The sequence below is a fragment of the Rana temporaria genome, chromosome 5 (genome assembly GCF_905171775.1).
Source record: "Rana temporaria chromosome 5, aRanTem1.1, whole genome shotgun sequence".
Classification (NCBI taxonomy): domain Eukaryota; kingdom Metazoa; phylum Chordata; class Amphibia; order Anura; family Ranidae; genus Rana; species Rana temporaria.
Genome location: NC_053493.1, coordinates 429,094,346 through 429,117,317, shown reverse-complemented (window position 1 = coordinate 429,117,317; position 22,972 = coordinate 429,094,346). Strand labels below are relative to the sequence as shown.

Here is a 22,972-nt window from a genome sequence, read left to right as displayed (position 1 = left end):
GACCTCTGCCCATCACCCAATATCCTCTGAGGAAGACCTCTGTCTCTCACCCAATATCCTCTGCGGAAGACCTCTGTCTATCCTAAAGCCGGGTCCACATTGGCTGAATGGCGGGAGACATTTGGTGGTGGTCCGATATTTGGCCCGGGTGTATGTTGGTCTGGCCGGCTTCTGTGGGAAGTGTGTGGAAAACCAGCAACTGACTTACTCCTGATCAGCCAATGGTGGAGAGCGCTGATCGGAGTGTGCTGGCAGGGGGGAGCGGACAGTTGTGTAACCCGCAAACCCCTCGGAATAAATCCAGAAATGGGTCTCTGTGTTTTCAGCCCCGAGGTTCATACGATCCCATTCCTGGACGTTCTCAGGGATCGGCGGCACCCCCGTCACACTTTCCTGCGGTTCTCCCCCAAAAGAACAAAGACAAGAAGCAATAAGATATATCTCTTTATTTATAATCAGGGTCCTTATAGCGATTATGAGAGAATAACATTTTATAAAAACAAAAATAAAAATTCTAAAACGAAGTTCAGATCAGAAATTCTGTCTTTCCACCAGCAGAGGGCGCATATCGGCGTTCTCACACCTCCATGGCCGGGCGTCCCATCCCACCGAAGAATAATGGGGGCGGGGTCATTTGAAGAGTTTGCTCCTTTGGAGGACGTCGGCGGCGGAGGTGAACTGACGCACTTCTCTTCTGAAATCACGCAGTTTGCGCAGCTCCTTCTGATGGGACGCCGGCTTCCTCACGTATCGCACTTCATTCAGAAGTTTATCACACAGATAATGGAGCCACAGAACATTGGAGTGAGGCTTATACAAGGACCAGCCGTTCCTGGAAAGACCAACAACACGGCAGCGGTTAGAACCTTACAGACTCCGCCCATAGAGGACGTCATACCGCAATGTAGTTCCAGAGAAGAACACCCCCCCACCCCCACCCCTCTAACTGGCCTTGGAAAAGCTGCAGTCTATGGCCCAAACAACCCTACAGCTGCTGTGTGCCCCCCCCCCCCCCAGGTTATGCTAATCCGAACCCCCCCCCCCCCTACATAATTTCCCACAGTCCAGGCCAAGCGACTGAAATCCTCTACAAACCTTGCCCCCCCCCCCCCCCCAACACATCTGCAGGGCCTCGGGCAAACCCCCCCCCCACACATCTGCAGGGCCTCGGGCAAACCCCCCCCCCCCCATGCATCCGCAGGGCCTCGGGCAAACCCCCCCCATGCATCCGCAGGGCCTCGGGCAAACCCCCCCCCCCCCCCCCCCAACGCATCCGCAGGGCCTCGGGCAACCCCCCCTTCATGCATCTGCAGGGCCTCGGGCAAAACCCCCCCCCCCCATGCATCTGCAGGGCCTCGGGCAAACCCCCCCCACGCATCTGCAGGGCATCGGGCAACCCCCCACGCATCTGCAGGGCCTCGGGCAAACCCCCCCCCCCCGCATCTGCTTGTTCCAGTACCCGAGAATTACTAACGATTCCCCGTCCCACTCAGTGATGGAAAGAATATCCCTCTCTATAGGCTGCACTCTTCTCTAAAGATAACTCTACTGGGCAAAGTTCTCTACCATCCTATGACCCTCGGCAATGCCTTGATAGTTCCCAGTCACCCATCTCTGGGCCAGAATGATGAATGGAGGCGGCCATGACGCTCAGAAACCAGACAGATGAGGAATGTTGCTTTGCGGACGTGGAATGAACTTACTGGTTCTCCTCCCGCATATTCCGATAGACATCAAACTGCACATCCCCCTCCCCCAGGAACAGGTCCTCATCCATGGACAAATCACAGAACACAGTAAGTCCATCTGGAACAGATAATGAAGATTTTACAAAGACACTGGGATACAGGAGATCCAAGAAAAGAGAAAGTAGGAGCGGGACACCCTGGAGGGAAGGGGGGGGGGGGGGGCGCGAGGCCGGCTCCCGAGGACACCCTGGAGGGAAGGGGGTGCGAGGCCGGCTCCCGGGTACACTCCAGAGGGAAGGGGGCGCGAGGCCGGCTCCCGGGGACACTCCGGAGGGAAGGGGGCGCGAGGCCGGCTCCCGGGGACACTCCGGAGGGAAGGGGGCGCGAGGCCGGCTCCCGGGGACACTCCGGAGGGAAGGGGGCGCGAGGCCGGCTCCCGGGGACACTCCGGAGGGAAGGGGGCGCGAGGCCGGCTCCCGGGGACACTCCGGAGGGAAGGGGGCGCGAGGCCGGCTCCCGGGGACACTCCGGAGGGAAGGGGGCGCGAGGCCAGCTCCCGGGGACACTCCGGAGGGAAGGGGGGGGGTTGCGAGGCCAGCTCCCGGGGACACTCCGGAGGGAAGGGGGGGGTGCGAGGCCAGCTCCCGGGGACACTCCGGAGGGAAGGGGGGGGTGCGAGGCCAGCTCCCGGGGACACCCCAGAGGGAAGGGGGCGCGAGGCCGGCTCCCGGGGACACTCCAGAGGGAAGGGGCCGCGAGGCCGGCTCCCGGGGACACTCCAGAGGGAAGGGGCCGCGAGGCCGGCTCCCGGGGACACTCCAGAGGGAAGGGGGGGGGTTGCGAGGCCCGCTCCCGGGGACACTCCAGAGGGAGGGGGGGGGGTTGCGAGACCAGCTCCCGGGGACACTGCGGAGGGAAGAGGGGCACGAGGCCGGCTCCCGAGGACACTGCGGAGGGAAGAGGGGCACGAGGCCGGCTCCCGAGGACACTGCGGAGGGAAGAGGGGCACGAGGCCGGCTCCCGAGGACACTGCGGAGGGAAGAGGGGCACAAGGCCGGCTCCAGAGGACACTGCGGAGGGAAGAGGGGCACAAGGCCAGCTCCAGAGGACACTGCGGAGGGGGGGTTGCGAGGCAAGCACGGAGGGAAGGGGGCTCGCGGCCCCGGCTCCCGGAGACACTACAGAGGGAAGGGAGGGGGGCGCGAGGTCCCGGCTCCCGGAGACACTACAGGAGGGAAGGGGGGGGGCGAGGCCCCAGCTCCCAGAGACACTACAGAGGGAAGAGGGGGGGTTGCGAGGCAAGCACGGAGGGAAGGGGGCTCGAGGCCCCGGCTCCCGGAGACACTACGGAGGGAAGGGGGGGGGGGGTTGCAAGGCCAGCTCCCGGGGACACTCCAGAGGGAAGGAGGGGGGGGCTCGAGGCCCCGGCTCCCGGAGACACTACAGAGGGAAGGGGGGGAGGGGCGCGAGGCCCCGGCTCCCGGAGACACTACAGAGGGAAGGTGGGGGCGAGAGGTCGGCAGGGAGGTCTTCTGGGGGAGGGGGTGTGAGGTCTTTCAGTGAATACAAACGGTGAGGGTACAAGGTCTCAATACTTTTGCAGTGGGGGGCGCTGAAGGGAATAATGGGGGAGGGGCCTGACAGATCACGCAGGAGGAGGGGTGAACCTTTTAGGTGGAGGGCTACGTTCTCACCTTTATCCAGACGAGAGAGGGTGTAGTCGATGATTTTCACCTGCACGCCGGCGCTGGGGATGTGGAAGATCTTGCCCTGTAGAGAGGCGGGGAGGGTCCGGGCAGAACACGTCTCGATGAGGAGGTTCCCCCAGTGTAAGTCCCTATGGAGGGAATGCGGATACATTACCAACGTCTCAGAGGAACCCGTCCCTTCCCAAGCTGGTGGTACACTTACCGGTGCTCAAACCGAAGTTCTTCTTCAGCCACTGCCAAAGCCGCGGTCACCTGGTGAAGAATGCTGCGAGAGGCGGACACAGATGGGAGCTGGGGAGGGGAAGGTTTTCAATCAGTTTTTTGGTGTTCGTTTTTCCAGCCCCCCCCCCCCCCCACAAGTCACTCACCTTAGAACTCATTCTCTCCAGGTCGTCTCCACCAAACTCGAACTCCAGAATCATGAAGAGCTGCTCTTCACCAAACAAATCTGACAGAACAAATCACATGGGCCAATCAGACACTGCGACTCATCTAATAAAATGTCCTCCGGAGAACGGAAGTCTCCATCTTCTCGTGGAATATTAAAGTGTAACCCATAAAACTCTTCATCCCAATGGGGGTCCTTATGACTGGAGGAAGTCCCGGCTTACCCCCGACAGTCTTGTATAGGGCCCTCCCTGGGGCCCCCCTGAAATCAGCTCTGAACTTCCCCCATTGAAGGACTCCCCAATAAATAAAACGACAAAAATTACTTCAAGTGGAACTTTAGTCAGAAAATTAAGTCTGGATAGAGGACTCCATGCCGGCCCCATTGCAGGTATAAATATGGAAAATATTAATAAGTGTCTATACTGCATACAAAAGAATAAGTTATTGCACCGACTGGAGGGCCCTAAGGGCATAAGAGGGCCTGGAGGGCAGCGGCGGGGTACGACGACACCGAGAGGGGGGAGCGGCGGGGACGACGACACCAAGAGGGGGGAGCGGCGGGGACGACACCAAGAGGGGGGAGCGGTGGGGACGATGACGACACCTAGAGAGGGGAGCGGCGGGGCGACGACCCCAAGAGAGGGGGGACGACACCGGGAGAGGGGAACGGCGGGGCGACGACCCCAAGAGAGGGGGGACGACACCGGGAGAGGGGAACGGCGGGGGGAATGACACTGGGGACCCAGGAACAGACAAGAAGGGTTGGGGGGGGGGGGGGGCTGAGATTCCTGCTGTTTGGGGACCCAGGAACAGACAAGAAGGGTTGGGGGGGGGCTGAGATTCCTGCTGTTTGGGGATCCAGGAACACACAATGAGGGTTGGGGGGGAGCGACAACAGGGGGGGGGGGGGCTGAGATTTCTGCTGTTTGGGGACCCAGGAACAGACAAGAAGGGTTGGGGGGGGGCTGAGATTCCTGCTGTTTGGGGATCCAGGAACATATGAGGAGGTGGGGGGAGGGACTGAGGTTGCTGCTGTTTGGGGACCCAGGAACAGACAAGGGTTGGGGGGGCTGAGATTCCTGCTGTTTGGGGACCCAGGAACAGACGTGAAGCGTTGGGGGGAGGGGGGCTGAGATTCCTGCTGTTTGGGGACCCAGGAACAGACTAGAAGGGTTGGGGGGGGCTGAGATTCCTGCTGTTTGGGGACCCAGGAACAGACAAGAAGGGTTGGGGGGGGGGGGGGCTGAGATTCCTGCTGTTTGGGGACCCAGGAACAGACAAGGGGGGTTGGGGGGGGGGGGGGGGGACTGAGGTTGCTGCTGTTTGGGGACCCAGGAACAGACAAGAAGGGTTGGGGGGGGGGCTGAGATTCCTGCTGTTTGGGGACCCAGGAACAGATGAGGAGGTGGGACTGAGGTTGCTGCTGTTTGGGGACCCAGGAACAGACGTGAAGCATTGGGGGGACTGAGGTCCCTTTCTTTTTATATTCTTTTGTATGTAATGTAACATTTTTTAATAAAAAATTGATTCAAAATTCACAATAAAAGGCGTGGCCAAATCTGCTCTCCTCTCACCTGGACGCTCGTTTTCTGTGCCTTTCTCTTCAGCAAATTCATCCCAGGCTGCAAGGAGCTCCGGAGGATAAGATCCCTTCACACAATAAGCCCTGCAGGAGGAATATGACAGAAGCTGGGAGACAAGTATGTGTGGGGGGGGGGGGGTCACAAATACAAAGGAAAATAATAAAACAGCAGCATGTGAAGGGTTGTCAGGTGTGGACCCGGGGCATGCAAGACGACCGGGACCAGCATATGAGGAGCCGGGGCATGCAAGACGACCGGGACCAGCAGATGAGGAGCCGGGGCATGCAAGACGACCGGGACCAGCAGATGAGGAGCCGGGGCATGAAAGACGACCGGGACCAGCAGATGAGGAGCCGGGGCATGGAAGACGACCGGGACCAGCATATGAGGAGCCGGGGCATGGAAGACGACCAGGACCAGCATATGAGGACCCGGGGCATGGAAGACGACCGGGACCAGCATAATAGGAGCCGGGGCATGGAAGACAACCGGGACCAGCATATGAGGACCCGGGGCATGGAAGACAACCGGGACCAGCATATGAGGAGCCGGGGCATGGAAGACGACCGGGACCAGCATATGAGGAGCCGGGGCATGGAAGACGACCGGGACCAGCATAATAGGAGCCGGGGCATGGAAGACGACCGGGACCAGCATATGAGGACCCGGGGCATGGAAGACAACCGGGACCAGCATATGAGGAGCCGGGGCATGGAAGACGACCGGGACCAGCATATGAGGAGCCGGGGCATGGAAGACGACCGGGACCAGCATATGAGGAGCCGGGGCATGGAAGACGACCGGGACCAGCATATGAGGAGCCGGGGCATGGAAGACGACCGGGACCAGCATATGAGGAGCCGGGGCATGGAAGACGACCGGGACCAGCATATGAGGAGCCGGGGCATGGAAGACGACCGGGACCAGCATATGAGGAGCTGGGGCATGGAAAACGACCGGGACCAGCATATGAGCAGCCGGGGCATGGAAGACGACCGGGACCAGCATATGAGGAGCTGGGGCATGGAAAACGACCGGGACCAGCATATGAGCAGCCGGGGCATGGAAGACGACCGGGACCAGCAGATGTGGAGCCGGGGCATGGAAGACGACCGGGACCAGCATATGAGGAGCCGGGGCATGGAAGACGACCGGGACCAGCATATGAGGAGCCGGGGCATGGAAGACGACCGGGACCAGCATATGAGGAGCCGGGGCATGGAAGACGACCGGGACCAGCATATGAGGAGCCGGGGCATGGAAGACGACCGGGACCAGCATATGAAAAGCCGGGGCATGGAAGACGACCGGGACCAGCATATGAGGAGCCGGGGCATGGAAGACGACCGGGACCAGCACATGAGGAGCCGGGGCATGGAAGACGACCGGGACCAGCATATGAGGAGCCGGGGCATGGAAGACGACCGGGACCAGCATATGAGGAGCCGGGGCATGGAAGACGACCGGGACCAGCATATGAGCAGCCGGGGCATGGAAGACGACCGGGACCAGCAGATGTGGAGCCGGGGCATGGAAGACGACCGGGACCAGCATATGAGGAGCCGGGGCATGGAAGACGACCGGGACCAGCATATGAGGAGCCGGGGCATGGAAGACGACCGGGACCAGCATATGAGGAGCCGGGGCATGGAAGACGACCGGGACCAGCATATGAGGAGCCGGGGCATGGAAGACGACCGGGACCAGCATATGAGGAGCCGGGGCATGGAAGACGACCGGGACCAGCATATGAGGAGCCGGGGCATGGAAGACGACCGGGACCAGCAGATGAGGAGCCGGGGCATGGAAGACGACCGGGACCAGCATATGAGGAGCCGGGGCATGGAAGACGACCGGGACCAGCATATGAGGAGCCGGGGCATGGAAGACGACCGGGACCAGCATATGAGGAGCTGGGGCATGGAAAACGACCGGGACCAGCATATGAGCAGCCGGGGCATGGAAGACGACCGGGACCAGCATATGAGGAGCTGGGGCATGGAAAACGACCGGGACCAGCATATGAGCAGCCGGGGCATGGAAGACGACCGGGACCAGCAGATGTGGAGCCGGGGCATGGAAGACGACCGGGACCAGCATATGAGGAGCCGGGGCATGGAAGACGACCGGGACCAGCATATGAGGAGCCGGGGCATGGAAGACGACCGGGACCAGCATATGAGGAGCCGGGGCATGGAAGACGACCGGGACCAGCATATGAGGAGCCGGGGCATGGAAGACGACCGGGACCAGCATATGAGGAGCCGGGGCATGGAAGACGACCGGGACCAGCATATGAAAAGCCGGGGCATGGAAGACGACCGGGACCAGCATATGAGGAGCCGGGGCATGGAAGACGACCGGGACCAGCACATGAGGAGCCGGGGCATGGAAGGCGACCGGGACCAGCATATGAGGAGCCGGGGCATGGAAGACGACCGGGACCAGCATATGAGGAGCCGGGGCATGGAAGACGACCGGGACCAGCATATGAGCAGCCGGGGCATGGAAGACGACCGGGACCAGCAGATGTGGAGCCGGGGCATGGAAGACGACCGGGACCAGCATATGAGGAGCCGGGGCATGGAAGACGACCGGGACCAGCATATGAGGAGCCGGGGCATGGAAGACGACCGGGACCAGCATATGAGGAGCCGGGGCATGGAAGACGACCGGGACCAGCATATGAGGAGCCGGGGCATGGAAGACGACCGGGACCAGCATATGAGGAGCCGGGGCATGGAAGACGACCGGGACCAGCATATGAGGAGCCGGGGCATGGAAGACGACCGGGACCAGCATATGAGGAGCCGGGGCATGGAAGACGACCGGGACCAGCAGATGTGGAGCCGGGGCATGGAAGACAACCGGGACCAGTATATGAGGAGCCGGGGCATGGAAGACAACCAGACAAGATAAGAAAGGTATGGTGTATCAATAAAAGAAGGATGACAGATAGAAGGTAACCAGGAAAAGCAGACAAGGAGAAGGACATACAAACTAACTGGGATCAGCAATGAAGAATGACAAATGGAAGGGGACTATAAAACGCCAGAACAGGAGAGGGACATACATGGAAGGTCAGGAGATTGGCAGAACAATGGTGGATGGAAAGTAATCAGGAACGGCAGAAGAGGGACATGGAAGGTGAATAGGATCAGTAGAAGAAGAATGTTAGGAGCGGAGAGGGACTTGGAAGGTAATCAGGAATGATAGGAGGAGAGGGACTTGGAAGGTAATCAGGAATGATAGGAAGAGAAGGACTTGGAAGGTAATCAGGAATGATAGGAGGAGAGGGACTTGGAAGGTAATCAGGAATGATAGGAGGAGAGGGACTTGGAAGGTAATCAGGAATGATAGGAGGAGAAGGACTTGGAAGGTAATCAGGAATGATAGGAGGAGAGGGACTTGGAAGGTAATCAGGAATGATAGGAGGAGAAGGACTTGGAAGGTAATCAGGAATGATAGGAGGAGAGGGACTTGGAAGGTAATCAGGAATGATAGGAGGAGAAGGACTTGGAAGGTAATCAGGAATGATAGGAGGAGAGGGACTTGGAAGGTAATCAGGAATGATAGGAGGAGAAGGACTTGGAAGGTAATCAGGAATGATAGGAGGAGAGGGACTTGGAAGGTAATCAGGAATGATAGGAGAGGGACTTGGAAGGTAATCAGGAATGATAGGAGGAGAAGGACTTGGAAGGTAATCAGGAATGATAGGAGGAGAAGGACTTGGAAGGTAATCAGGAATGATAGGAGGAGAGGGACTTGGAAGGTAATCAGGAATGATAGGAGGAGAGGGACTTGGAAGGTAATCAGGAATGATAGGAGGAGAAGGACTTGGAAGGTAATCAGGAATGATAGGAGGAGAAGGACTTGGAAGGTAATCAGGAATGATAGGAGGAGAGGGACTTGGAAGGTAATCAGGAATGATAGGAGGAGAGGGACATGGAAGGTAATCAGGAATGATAGGAGGAGAGGGACTTGGAAGGTAATCAGGAATGATAGGAGGAGAAGGACTTGGAAGGTAATCAGGAATGATAGGAGGAGAAGGACTTGGAAGGTAATCAGGAATGATAGGAGGAGAGGGACTTGGAAGGTAATCAGGAATGATAGGAGGAGAGGGACTTGGAAGGTAATCAGGAATGATAGGAGGAGAAGGACTTGGAAGGTAATCAGGAATGATAGGAGGAGAAGGACTTGGAAGGTAATCAGGAATGATAGGAGGAGAAGGACTTGGAAGGTAATCAGGAATGATAGGAGGAGAAGGACTTGGAAGGTAATCAGGAATGATAGGAGGAGAGGGACTTGGAAGGTAATCAGGAATGATAGGAGGAGAGGGACTTGGAAGGTAATCAGGAATGATAGGAGGAGAAGGACTTGGAAGGTAATCAGGAATGATAGGAGGAGAAGGACTTGGAAGGTAATCAGGAATGATAGGAGGAGAAGGACTTGGAAGGTAATCAGGAATGATAGGAGGAGAAGGACTTGGAAGGTAATCAGGAATGATAGGAGGAGAAGGACTTGGAAGGTAATCAGGAATGATAGGAGGAGAAGGACTTGGAAGGTAATCAGGAATGATAGGAGGAGAGGGACTTGGAAGGTAATCAGGAATGATAGGAGGAGAGGGACTTGGAAGGTAATCAGGAATGATAGGAGGAGAAGGACTTGGAAGGTAATCAGGAATGATAGGAGGAGAGGGACTTGGAAGGTAATCAGGAATGATAGGAGGAGAGGGACTTGGAAGGTAATCAGGAATGATAGGAGGAGAGGGACATGGAAGGTAATCAGGAATGATAGGAGGAGAAGGACTTGGAAGGTAATCAGGAATGATAGGAGGAGAAGGACTTGGAAGGTAATCAGGAATGATAGGAGGAGAAGGACTTGGAAGGTAATCAGGAATGATACGAGGAGAAGGACTTGGAAGGTAATCAGGAATGATAGGAGGAGAGGGACTTGGAAGGTAATCAGGAATGATAGGAGGAGAAGGACTTGGAAGGTAATCAGGAATGATAGGAGGAGAAGGACTTGGAAGGTAATCAGGAATGATAGGAGGAGAAGGACTTGGAAGGTAATCAGGAATGATAGGAGGAGAAGGACTTGGAAGGTAATCAGGAATGATAGGAGGAGAGGGACTTGGAAGGTAATCAGGAATGATAGGAGGAGAGGGACTTGGAAGGTAATCAGGAATGATAGGAGGAGAAGGACTTGGAAGGTAATCAGGAATGATAGGAGGAGAAGGACTTGGAAGGTAATCAGGAATGATAGGAGGAGAAGGACTTGGAAGGTAATCAGGAATGATAGGAGGAGAGGGACTTGGAAGGTAATCAGGAATGATAGGAGGAGAAGGACTTGGAAGGTAATCAGGAATGATAGGAGGAGAAGGACTTGGAAGGTAATCAGGAATGATAGGAGGAGAAGGACTTGGAAGGTAATCAGGAATGATAGGAGGAGAAGGACTTGGAAGGTAATCAGGAATGATAGGAGGAGAAGGACTTGGAAGGTAATCAGGAATGATAGGAGGAGAGGGACTTGGAAGGTAATCAGGAATGATAGGAGGAGAAGGACTTGGAAGGTAATCAGGAATGATAGGAGGAGAGGGACTTGGAAGGTAATCAGGAATGATAGGAGAAGGACTTGGAAGGTAATCAGGAATGATAGGAGGAGAAGGACTTGGAAGGTAATCAGGAATGATAGGAGGAGAAGGACTTGGAAGGTAATCAGGAATGATAGGAGGAGAAGGACTTGGAAGGTAATCAGGAATGATAGGAGGAGAGGGACTTGGAAGGTAATCAGGAATGATAGGAGGAGAGGGACTTGGAAGGTAATCAGGAATGATAGGAGGAGAGGGACTTGGAAGGTAATCAGGAATGATAGGAGGAGAAGGACTTGGAAGGTAATCAGGAATGATAGGAGGAGAGGGACTTGGAAGGTAATCAGGAATGATAGGAGGAGAGGGACTTGGAAGGTAATCAGGAATGATAGGAGGAGAGGGACATGGAAGGTAATCAGGAATGATAGGAGGAGAGGGACTTGGAAGGTAATCAGGAATGATAGGAGGAGAGGGACTTGGAAGGTAATCAGGAATGATAGGAGAAGAAGGACTTGGAAGGTAATCAGGAATGATACGAGGAGAAGGACTTGGAAGGTAATCAGGAATGATAGGAGGAGAGGGACTTGGAAGGTAATCAGGAATGATAGGAGGAGAAGGACTTGGAAGGTAATCAGGAATGATAGGAGGAGAAGGACTTGGAAGGTAATCAGGAATGATAGGAGGAGAAGGACTTGGAAGGTAATCAGGAATGATAGGAGGAGAAGGACTTGGAAGGTAATCAGGAATGATAGGAGGAGAAGGACTTGGAAGGTAATCAGGAATGATAGGAGGAGAGGGACTTGGAAGGTAATCAGGAATGATAGGAGGAGAGGGACTTGGAAGGTAATCAGGAATGATAGGAGGAGAAGGACTTGGAAGGTAATCAGGAATGATAGGAGGAGAGGGACTTGGAAGGTAATCAGGAATGATAGGAGGAGAGGGACTTGGAAGGTAATCAGGAATGATAGGAGGAGAGGGACATGGAAGGTAATCAGGAATGATAGGAGGAGAAGGACTTGGAAGGTAATCAGGAATGATAGGAGGAGAAGGACTTGGAAGGTAATCAGGAATGATAGGAGGAGAAGGACTTGGAAGGTAATCAGGAATGATACGAGGAGAAGGACTTGGAAGGTAATCAGGAATGATAGGAGGAGAGGGACTTGGAAGGTAATCAGGAATGATAGGAGGAGAAGGACTTGGAAGGTAATCAGGAATGATAGGAGGAGAAGGACTTGGAAGGTAATCAGGAATGATAGGAGGAGAAGGACTTGGAAGGTAATCAGGAATGATAGGAGGAGAAGGACTTGGAAGGTAATCAGGAATGATAGGAGGAGAGGGACTTGGAAGGTAATCAGGAATGATAGGAGGAGAAGGACTTGGAAGGTAATCAGGAATGATAGGAGGAGAAGGACTTGGAAGGTAATCAGGAATGATAGGAGGAGAAGGACTTGGAAGGTAATCAGGAATGATAGGAGGAGAAGGACTTGGAAGGTAATCAGGAATGATAGGAGGAGAAGGACTTGGAAGGTAATCAGGAATGATAGGAGGAGAGGGACTTGGAAGGTAATCAGGAATGATAGGAGGAGAAGGACTTGGAAGGTAATCAGGAATGATAGGAGGAGAAGGACTTGGAAGGTAATCAGGAATGATAGGAGGAGAAGGACTTGGAAGGTAATCAGGAATGATAGGAGGAGAGGACTTGGAAGGTAATCAGGAATGATAGGAGGAGAAGGACTTGGAAGGTAATCAGGAATGATAGGAGGAGAAGGACTTGGAAGGTAATCAGGAATGATAGGAGGAGAGGGACTTGGAAGGTAATCAGGAATGATAGGAGGAGAAGGACTTGGAAGGTAATCAGGAATGATAGGAGGAGAGGGACTTGGAAGGTAATCAGGAATGATAGGAGGAGAAGGACTTGGAAGGTAATCAGGAATGATAGGAGGAGAGGGACTTGGAAGGTAATCAGGAATGATAGGAGGAGAAGGACTTGGAAGGTAATCAGGAATGATAGGAGGAGAAGGACTTGGAAGGTAATCAGGAATGATAGGAGGAGAAGGACTTGGAAGGTAATCAGGAATGATAGGAGGAGAGGGACTTGGAAGGTAATCAGGAATGATAGGAGGAGAGGGACTTGGAAGGTAATCAGGAATGATAGGAGGAGAGGGACTTGGAAGGTAATCAGGAATGATAGGAGGAGAAGGACTTGGAAGGTAATCAGGAATGATAGGAGGAGAGGGACTTGGAAGGTAATCAGGAATGATAGGAGGAGAAGGACTTGGAAGGTAATCAGGAATGATAGGAGGAGAAGGACTTGGAAGGTAATCAGGAATGATAGGAGGAGAAGGACTTGGAAGGTAATCAGGAATGATAGGAGGAGAAGGACTTGGAAGGTAATCAGGAATGATAGGAGGAGAGGGACTTGGAAGGTAATCAGGAATGATAGGAGGAGAGGGACTTGGAAGGTAATCAGGAATGATAGGAGGAGAGGGACTTGGAAGGTAATCAGGAATGATAGGAGGAGAAGGACTTGGAAGGTAATCAGGAATGATAGGAGGAGAAGGACTTGGAAGGTAATCAGGAATGATAGGAGGAGAAGGACTTGGAAGGTAATCAGGAATGATAGGAGGAGAAGGACTTGGAAGGTAATCAGGAATGATAGGAGGAGAGGGACTTGGAAGGTAATCAGGAATGATAGGAGGAGAGGGACTTGGAAGGTAATCAGGAATGATAGGAGGAGAAGGACTTGGAAGGTAATCAGGAATGATAGGAGGAGAGGGACTTGGAAGGTAATCAGGAATGATAGGAGGAGAGGGACTTGGAAGGTAATCAGGAATGATAGGAGGAGAGGGACATGGAAGGTAATCAGGAATGATAGGAGGAGAGGGACTTGGAAGGTAATCAGGAATGATAGGAGGAGAGGGACTTGGAAGGTAATCAGGAATGATAGGAGAAGAAGGACTTGGAAGGTAATCAGGAATGATACGAGGAGAAGGACTTGGAAGGTAATCAGGAATGATAGGAGGAGAGGGACTTGGAAGGTAATCAGGAATGATAGGAGGAGAAGGACTTGGAAGGTAATCAGGAATGATAGGAGGAGAAGGACTTGGAAGGTAATCAGGAATGATAGGAGGAGAAGGACTTGGAAGGTAATCAGGAATGATAGGAGGAGAAGGACTTGGAAGGTAATCAGGAATGATAGGAGGAGAAGGACTTGGAAGGTAATCAGGAATGATAGGAGGAGAGGGACTTGGAAGGTAATCAGGAATGATAGGAGGAGAGGGACTTGGAAGGTAATCAGGAATGATAGGAGGAGAAGGACTTGGAAGGTAATCAGGAATGATAGGAGGAGAGGGACATGGAAGGTAATCAGGAATGATAGGAGGAGAAGGACTTGGAAGGTAATCAGGAATGATAGGAGGAGAAGGACTTGGAAGGTAATCAGGAATGATACGAGGAGAAGGACTTGGAAGGTAATCAGGAATGATAGGAGGAGAGGGACTTGGAAGGTAATCAGGAATGATAGGAGGAGAAGGACTTGGAAGGTAATCAGGAATGATAGGAGGAGAAGGACTTGGAAGGTAATCAGGAATGATAGGAGGAGAAGGACTTGGAAGGTAATCAGGAATGATAGGAGGAGAAGGACTTGGAAGGTAATCAGGAATGATAGGAGGAGAGGGACTTGGAAGGTAATCAGGAATGATAGGAGGAGAAGGACTTGGAAGGTAATCAGGAATGATAGGAGGAGAAGGACTTGGAAGGTAATCAGGAATGATAGGAGGAGAGGGACTTGGAAGGTAATCAGGAATGATAGGAGGAGAGGGACTTGGAAGGTAATCAGGAATGATAGGAGGAGAAGGACTTGGAAGGTAATCAGGAATGATAGGAGGAGAAGGACTTGGAAGGTAATCAGGAATGATAGGAGGAGAAGGACTTGGAAGGTAATCAGGAATGATAGGAGGAGAAGGACTTGGAAGGTAATCAGGAATGATAGGAGGAGAAGGACTTGGAAGGTAATCAGGAATGATAGGAGGAGAAGGACTTGGAAGGTAATCAGGAATGATAGGAGGAGAAGGACTTGGAAGGTAATCAGGAATGATAGGAGGAGAAGGACTTGGAAGGTAATCAGGAATGATAGGAGGAGAAGGACTTGGAAGGTAATCAGGAATGATAGGAGGAGAAGGACTTGGAAGGTAATCAGGAATGATAGGAGGAGAAGGACTTGGAAGGTAATCAGGAATGATAGGAGGAGAAGGACTTGGAAGGTAATCAGGAATGATAGGAGGAGAAGGACTTGGAAGGTAATCAGGAATGATAGGAGGAGAAGGACTTGGAAGGTAATCAGGAATGATAGGAGGAGAAGGACTTGGAAGGTAATCAGGAATGATAGGAGGAGAAGGACTTGGAAGGTAATCAGGAATGATAGGAGGAGAAGGACTTGGAAGGTAATCAGGAATGATAGGAGGAGAAGGACTTGGAAGGTAATCAGGAATAATAGGAGGAGAAGGACTTGGAAGGTAATCAGGAATGATAGGAGGAGAGGGACTTGGAAGGTAATCAGGAATGATAGGAGGAGAGGGACTTGGAAGGTAATCAGGAATGATAGGAGGAGAGGGACTTGTTGTGGACATTTTATGAAGATGTATATAATATGTATTGTCATAGTGTCACCAGGGTTAGTTCTCCCGCACCCCGCTGGGGACTGGGGCAGACTGACGCTGGGTGAGTCCCGTCTGGAAGTGGAAAACTTCCTGAGGTTGGAGAGAGGAGTTTGCAGAGTGGGGAGATGTCCGCTGGCGAAGGGCCCCTGTGTGATGCAGAGTGGGGATATGTCCGCCGGCGAAGGGCCCCTGTGTGATGCAGAGTGGGGATATGTCCACTGGCGAAGGGCCCCTGTGTGATGCAGAGTGGGGAGATGTCCGCCAGTGAAGGGCCCCTGTGTGATGCAGAGTGGGGATATGTCCGCCAGTGAAGGGCCCCTGTGTGATGCAGAGTGGGGATATGTCCGCCTGCAAAGGGCCCCTGTGTGATGCAGAGTGGGGAGATGTCCGCCAGCGAAGGGCCCCTGTGCGATGCAGAGTGGGGAGATGTCCGCCTGCGAAGGGCCCCTGTGTGATGCAGAGTGGGGATATGTCCGCCGGCGAAGGGCCCCTGTGTGATGCAGAGTGGGGATATGTCCGCCAGTGAAGGGCCCCTGTGTGATGCAGAGTGGGGAGATGTCCGCCAGCGAAGGGCCCCTGTGTGATGCAGAGTGGGGATATGTCCACTGGCGAAGGGCCCCTGTGTGATGCAGAGTGGGGAGATGTCCGCCAGTGAAGGGCCCCTGTGTGATGCAGAGTGGGGAGATGTCCACCAGTGAAGGGCCCCTGTGTGATGCAGAGTGGGGATATGTCCGCCAGTGAAGGGCCCCTGTGTGATGCAGAGTGGGGATATGTCCGCCTGCAAAGGGCCCCTGTGTGATGCAGAGTGGGGAGATGTCCGCCAGCGAAGGGCCCCTGTGCGATGCAGAGTGGGGAGATGTCCGCCTGCGAAGGGCCCCTGTGTGATGCACAGAATGATCGTCCTGGGGGGGGGGGTTCATTCTGCAGAGACGCTCGCGTCTCTCTCTGTGTCTGATCAGCACATGGAGGGACCCATCCTCAGGAACGGTAGTATAATCCGGGTATGTGTTGTTCTCTGAACAATGCAGAAGAGGGATTCACACCAATGGAGTGTATGAATGTGATTGGTCAGGACAATGTTCATGATTTCTTAGGCCAAACATGCGTCTTTCTTTGTCTCGCTGAGGACAGGGGGCGGGAAATCACACACACACACTGCCCCTGTAGACACGCCCATACACTCCCTTAGTCATTGGTTGAGATTTGTATAACTCCTCCCTTTTGCCTGAGCTTGATTGGCTGACTGTGAAGCTACAAAGTGCTATTGTTATGACTTTGCTATAAACGGAAGGCCCATGGAGCTCAGGATGTGAAAATGGCGGTCGGAAAGCACAGGGGAAGTGCGATTCATAGCGCAGGAGACGCGGATTACACCAAGTGTGGAGGGATCTCCACGTCACTTGGAAGAGGATCGGTAGATAGAAGAGGATTAGAAAGGACATGGAAGGTGATAAGTAATTGGGAACACAAAGGGGGGAAGATGATCGGGAAGAAGAGAGTATGGGAATCCAGCAATGGACGAGTATTGGGAGGGACGCCATATAAGAGGAGCAACAGACAGACGGACAGACGGACAGACGGACAGACAGACAGACGGACAGACAGAACGGTCATTACTCACGAGTGAAGATTTATGAATCCACTGGTCCGATTATTCTCTCCTCCACTCAGCAAGCTCAGCTCTCTGCAGAGAAAACACAAAGCAACACTCAGGGTCCACCATCCACTTACCGGCCACCAAATATCATGACAGGTTCTCTTCCTCCAATGTGATGATGGAAATCCTATCCTGGTTCTATGTGTGGAGGGAATAGACAGAGGAAGCCCTTCTAATGGAGAGAATGCCGTGCATCTACAACCATAATCACACCTCCATTAGTACCGGCACACCGGAGCGCTCACCACCCCGACACACCGGAGCGTTCACCACCCCGGGACACACCGGAGCGCTCACCATCCCGGAACACTCACCACGCCGGGACACACCGGAACTCTCACCATCCCGACACACCGGAACGCTCACCATCCCGGAACACTCACCATCCCGGCACACCGGAGCGCTCACCATCCCGGCACACCGGAGCGCTCACCATCCCGGCACACCGGAGAGCTCACCACCCCAGCACACCGGAGCGCTCACCATCCCGACACACCAGAGCGCTCACCATCCCGGCACACCGGAGCGCTCACCACCCCGACACAGCGGAGCGCTCACCGCCCCGACACACCGGAGCGCTCACCTTCCCGGCACACCGGAGCGCTCACCATCCCGGCACACCGGAGCGCTCACCATCCCGGCACACCGGAGCGCTCACCATCCCGGCACACCGGAGCGCTCACCATCCCGGCACACCGGAGCGCTCACCATCCCGGCACACCGGAGCGCTCACCACCCCGGCACACTGGAGCGCTCACCACCCCGGCACACTGGAGCGCTCACCATCCCGGCACACCGGAGCGCTCACCATCCCGGCACACCGAAGCGCTCAATGCAACCGTTGCACTACTTAGAGATATAGTTACCCTAATCTCCTTACTTTGGGGGGGGACAAGAAATGGCTCAATTCTGGACTAGAGGTGACCACCCAGACGAGGCTGACCCTGAGCCCTTCATAGGAGAAAAGTGATGTAGGTGACCCCCCAGAGGGGACTGACCCCTTCATAGGACAGAGGTGATGTAGGTGACCCCCCCTCCCCAGAGGGGACTGAGCCTTTCATAGGACAGAGGTGATGTAGGTGACCCTCCCCAGAGGGGACTGACCCCTTCATAGAACAGAGGTGATGTAGATGACCCCTCCCTCCTCAGAGGGGGTTGACCCCTTCATAGGACAGGGGTGATGTAGGTGACCCCCCCCCCCCTCCCCAGAGGGGACTGAGCCCTTCATAGGACAGAGGTGATGTAGGTGACCCCCCAGAGGGGACTGACCCCTTCATAGGACAGAGGTGATGTAGGCGACACCTCCCTCCTCAGAGGGGACTGACCCCTTCATAGGACAGAGGTGATGTAGGCGACACCTCCCTCCTCAGAGGGGCCTGACCCCTTCATAGGACAGAGGTGATGTAGATGACCCCCCCCCCTCCCCAGAGGGGACTGACCCCTTCATAGGACAGAGGTGGTGTAGGTGACCCCCGCCCTCCCCAGAGGGGAATGACCCCTTCATAGGACAGAGGTGATGTAGATGACCCCTCCCTCCTCAGAGGGGCCCGACCCCTTCATAGGACAGAGGTGATGTAGCTGCCCCCCCCCCCCCAGAGGGGACTGACCCCTTCATAGGACAGAGGTGATGTAGGTGACCCCCCCTCCCCAGAGGGGACTGAGCCTTTCATAGGACAGAGGTGATGTAGGTGACCCTCCCCAGAGGGGACTGACCCCTTCATAGAACAGAGGTGATGTAGATGACCCCTCCCTCCTCAGAGGGGGTTGACCCCTTCATAGGACAGGGGTGATGTAGGTGCCCCCCCCCCCTCCCCAGAGGGGACTGAGCCCTTCATAGGACAGAGGTGATGTAGGTGACCCCCCAGAGGGGACTGACCCCTTCATAGGACAGAGGTGATGTAGGCGACACCTCCCTCCTCAGAGGGGACTGACCCCTTCATAGGACAGAGGTGATGTAGGCGACACCTCCCTCCTCAGAGGGGCCTGACCCCTTCATAGGACAGAGGTGATGTAGATGACCCCCCCCCCTCCCCAGAGGGGACTGACCCCTTCATAGGACAGAGGTGGTGTAGGTGACCCCCGCCCTCCCCAGAGGGGAATGACCCCTTCATAGGACAGAGGTGATGTAGATGACCCCTCCCTCCTCAGAGGGGCCCGACCCCTTCATAGGACAGAGGTGATGTAGGTGCCCCCCCCCCCCCCCAGAGGGGACTGACCCCTTCATAGGACAGAGGTGATGTAGGTGACCCCCCCCCCAGAGGGGACTGAGCCTTTCATAGGACAGAGGTGATGTAGGTGATCCCCCCCAGAGGGGACTGACCCCTTCATAGAACAGAGGTGATGTAGATGACCCCTCCCTCCCCAGAGGGGACTGACCCCTTCATAGGACAGAGGTGATGTAGATGACCCCCCCTCCCCAGAGGGGCCCGACCCCTTCATAGGACAGAGGTGATGTAGGCGACACCTCCCTCCTCAGAGGGGCCCGACCCCTTCATAGGACAGAGGTGATGTAGATGACCCCCCCCAGAGGGGACTGACCCCTTCATAGGACAGAGGTGATGTAGATGACCCCTCCCTCCTCAGAGGGGACTGACCCCTTCATAGGACAGAGGTGATGTAGGCGACACCTCCCTCCTCAGAGGGGCCTGACCCCTTCATAGGACAGAGGTGATGTAGATGACCCCTCCCTCCTCAGAGGGGCCTGACCCCTTCATAGGACAGAGGTGATGTAGATGACCCCTCCCTCCTCAGAGGGGCCTGACCCCTTCATAGGACAGAGGTGATGTAGATGACCCCTCCCTCCTCAGAGGGGCCCGACCCCTTCATAGGACAGAGGTGATGTAGGCGACACCTCCCTCCTCAGAGGGGCCTGACCCCTTCATAGGACAGAGGTGATGTAGATGACCCCTCCCTCCCCAAAGGGGACTGAGCCCTTCATAGGACAGAGGTGATGTAGGCGACACCTCCCTCCTCAGAGGGACCGTTTCCGAGCTTCCCACTTACTTTGAGATGATGATTTCTGGAAGAATTTCAGCAAAGCTTTTCTGGGGTTCTCCGTTAACCTTCTGGGACCCCTCGATGGGTATTATCTGCAAGAAGAAACCGAGAGTCACATCCCTGAGGAAAGGCCGACCTCCAGGACTCATCACACCAACTCACCAATGTGATGGGAATGATCTATCATTTTATTTTTACATGTTCATCTCCCTGCCCCCCCCCCCCCCCCGGGGGTAAAACATGATGGTTGTAACGGAATGACCCGTGACACCCAGAGACTTTGGAAGGATGGGGGGTACTCCTGTGCCAGCATCACTAATGGCTCTTGGTTCTAGGGTCGCCCTGTGCCCCTTTTGGGCATATGGTGACTGATAACTGATAATTCATGTATTGCAGGAGATCTGGACATATTACAGGTGATTTCATGCTGACCCCCAACAGGTCAATAAGAGTGTCTCCTTCAATGTTTAAACTGTTGGGATGCTAACTAAGTCTGCTACTGTGGTGATGTGGATTGAAACAGAGTCAGCCTGGCTGGCTATTATGGGATGTTAAAGTATCTTGCTGTGATTACATTCTGTGTCCATTGTACTGATTAAGTCTGAAAGGTCAGATGTCTCCTTTCAGGGTCGGGAATTAGCATATCAGTTATGTTTAGTAAAGGAATGTGTTGTGTGTAACAGGTGAGGGGAACTTTTATGCGGAGATAGGCTGTCTGGGTAATGAGTAGTAATTAACTCCTCTGAATGTCATTATGTAAAAGAATGTGATTGAAGCCCCATTGTGTGATGTGTGGGTGGAGTGTTTCTTTGTCCCTGTGATTACTATAACATGCCTGTACTGTATATAAGAAAGCTAAGGAACCATTAAAGTCATTCATACATTTTGAAACCAGAGAACAGAGCGTAGGTCTCGTTTAATCTGGGGAAATCCATATGGATCGCGTCTGCTGGATTGTCGGATAAGCTGTCTCGGGGCGATGGAATGGGAATATCGTAAACGGTGGTGACCGTTACAATGGTTATAATGAATATTGTTTGTTTATATCACTTGTAAAGCCTTACATTTCTCTCTGAATTAAAGAGTCTTCCACAAAGGAGCGACTTTCGTGAAACGCTATTCTACGCTGCAAATGAGGTCAATTGTGGTTGTAATTTTAAATGTGAAGACTTTTCATCGATTTTCTGCACCATCATATATATTTTACAAGGGGGGGGGGGGGATAACGATCGCACATGATACAAATGTTATAAATGGAGGAAAATAAGTATTTGATCCCCTTAGTAGTTGGTGGAGAATCCCTTGTTGGGGGTCACAGAGGTCAGACATTTCTTGGAGTTGGCCTCCAGGTTCTCACATCTCAGGAGGGATTTTGTCCTCTTTACAGATCCTCTCCGAGTCATTAAGGTTTCCAGGCTGACGTTTGGTCACTCGAACCTTCAGCTCCCTCCACATATTTTCTATAGGATTAAGGTCTGGAGACTGGCTAGGCCACTCCATCACCTTCATGTGCTTCTTCTTGAGCTGCTCCTTTGTTGCCTTGGTGATATGTTTTGTGTCATTGTCATGCTGGAAGACCCGTCCATGACCCATCTTCAGTGTTCTGTCTGAGGGAAGAAGGTTCTCCTCCAAGATCTTACAATACATGGCCCCGCCCATTGGCCCCTCAATGCGGCAAAGTCGGCCTGGACTTTATCAGAGGAACCCCCCAAATCCTCATGTTTCCCCCTCCCCGTGTGACTGTAGGGATGGAGTTCTTAGGGTCATAGTCACCATTCTTCTTCCTCCAATCACGGCGAGTCGAGTTGATGCCAAAGAGCTGAATTTTGGTCTCATCTGACCTCAGAACTTTCTCCCGATCTTCTCTGACCTCAGAACTTTCTCCCGATCTTCTCTGACCTCAGAAATTTCCCCCGATCTTCTCTGACCTCAGAACTTTCTCCCGATCTTCTCTGACCTCAGAACTTTCCCCCGATCTTCTCTGACCTCACAACTTTCTCCCGATCTTCTCTGACCTCACAACTTTCTCCTGATCTTCTCTGACCTCAGAACTTTCCCCCGATCTTCTCTGACCTCACAACTTTCTCCCGATCTTCTCTGACCTCACAACTTTCTCCCGATCTTCTCTGACCTCAGAACTTTCTCCCGACCTTCCCTGACCTCAGAACTTTCTCCCGACCTTCTCTGACCTCAGAACTTTCCCCCGATCTTCTCTGACCTCAGAACTTTCTCCCAACCTTATCTCAATCATTTAGATGATCATTGGGAGACGTCAGACGTTCTGTACTTGTGTCTTCCTGAGGAGGGGGCCTTGCGGGGGCTGCAGGATTCCAATCCATGGCGGTGTATTGTGTCACCAATGGTGTGTTTGGGAACTGGGGTCCCAACTGAGATCCTTCACAAGCTCCTCCCATGTAGTTCTGGGCGGATCCCTCACTTTTCTCATGACCATCCTCACCCCATGAGGAGAATACTTCCACGGAGCTCCAGACCAAGGACGACGATCGATGGATATTTTGTATTTCTCACCAAGCTTCTTGCTGGTCTTGTAGCCCATTCCAGCCTTGTTCAGATCTTGGCTTAGACCTCGTTCAGATGAGCACCGACCCCCTACTGCATCTTCATCCACCCCCCACTGTGTGCATGCGTGGAAGTAGACGAAGATGCAGCAGCAAACTTTGGCAGCCCTGCAGAAGCGCG

The 22,972-nt window shown here is 54.1% G+C and overlaps 1 protein-coding gene across 1 annotated transcript in view; it reads right to left on the bottom strand.

Moving 5' to 3' along the window:
• Positions 1-431: 431 nt before the first annotated feature.
• Positions 432-22,972, bottom strand: part of HASPIN (histone H3 associated protein kinase) — a 39,017-nt gene continuing 16,476 nt past the window's right edge. Inside the window, exons 5-12 of the mRNA XM_040355464.1 lie at positions 20,279-20,364; positions 17,240-17,302; positions 5,362-5,453; positions 3,766-3,845; positions 3,600-3,688; positions 3,383-3,525; positions 1,704-1,806; positions 432-832 (exon numbers count right to left, since the gene is read on the bottom strand). Coding sequence (XP_040211398.1) covers positions 631-832; positions 1,704-1,806; positions 3,383-3,525; positions 3,600-3,688; positions 3,766-3,845; positions 5,362-5,453; positions 17,240-17,302; positions 20,279-20,364 — 858 coding nt within the window. The 3' untranslated portion in view covers positions 432-630. The remainder of the gene's footprint in view (positions 833-1,703; positions 1,807-3,382; positions 3,526-3,599; positions 3,689-3,765; positions 3,846-5,361; positions 5,454-17,239; positions 17,303-20,278; positions 20,365-22,972) is intronic.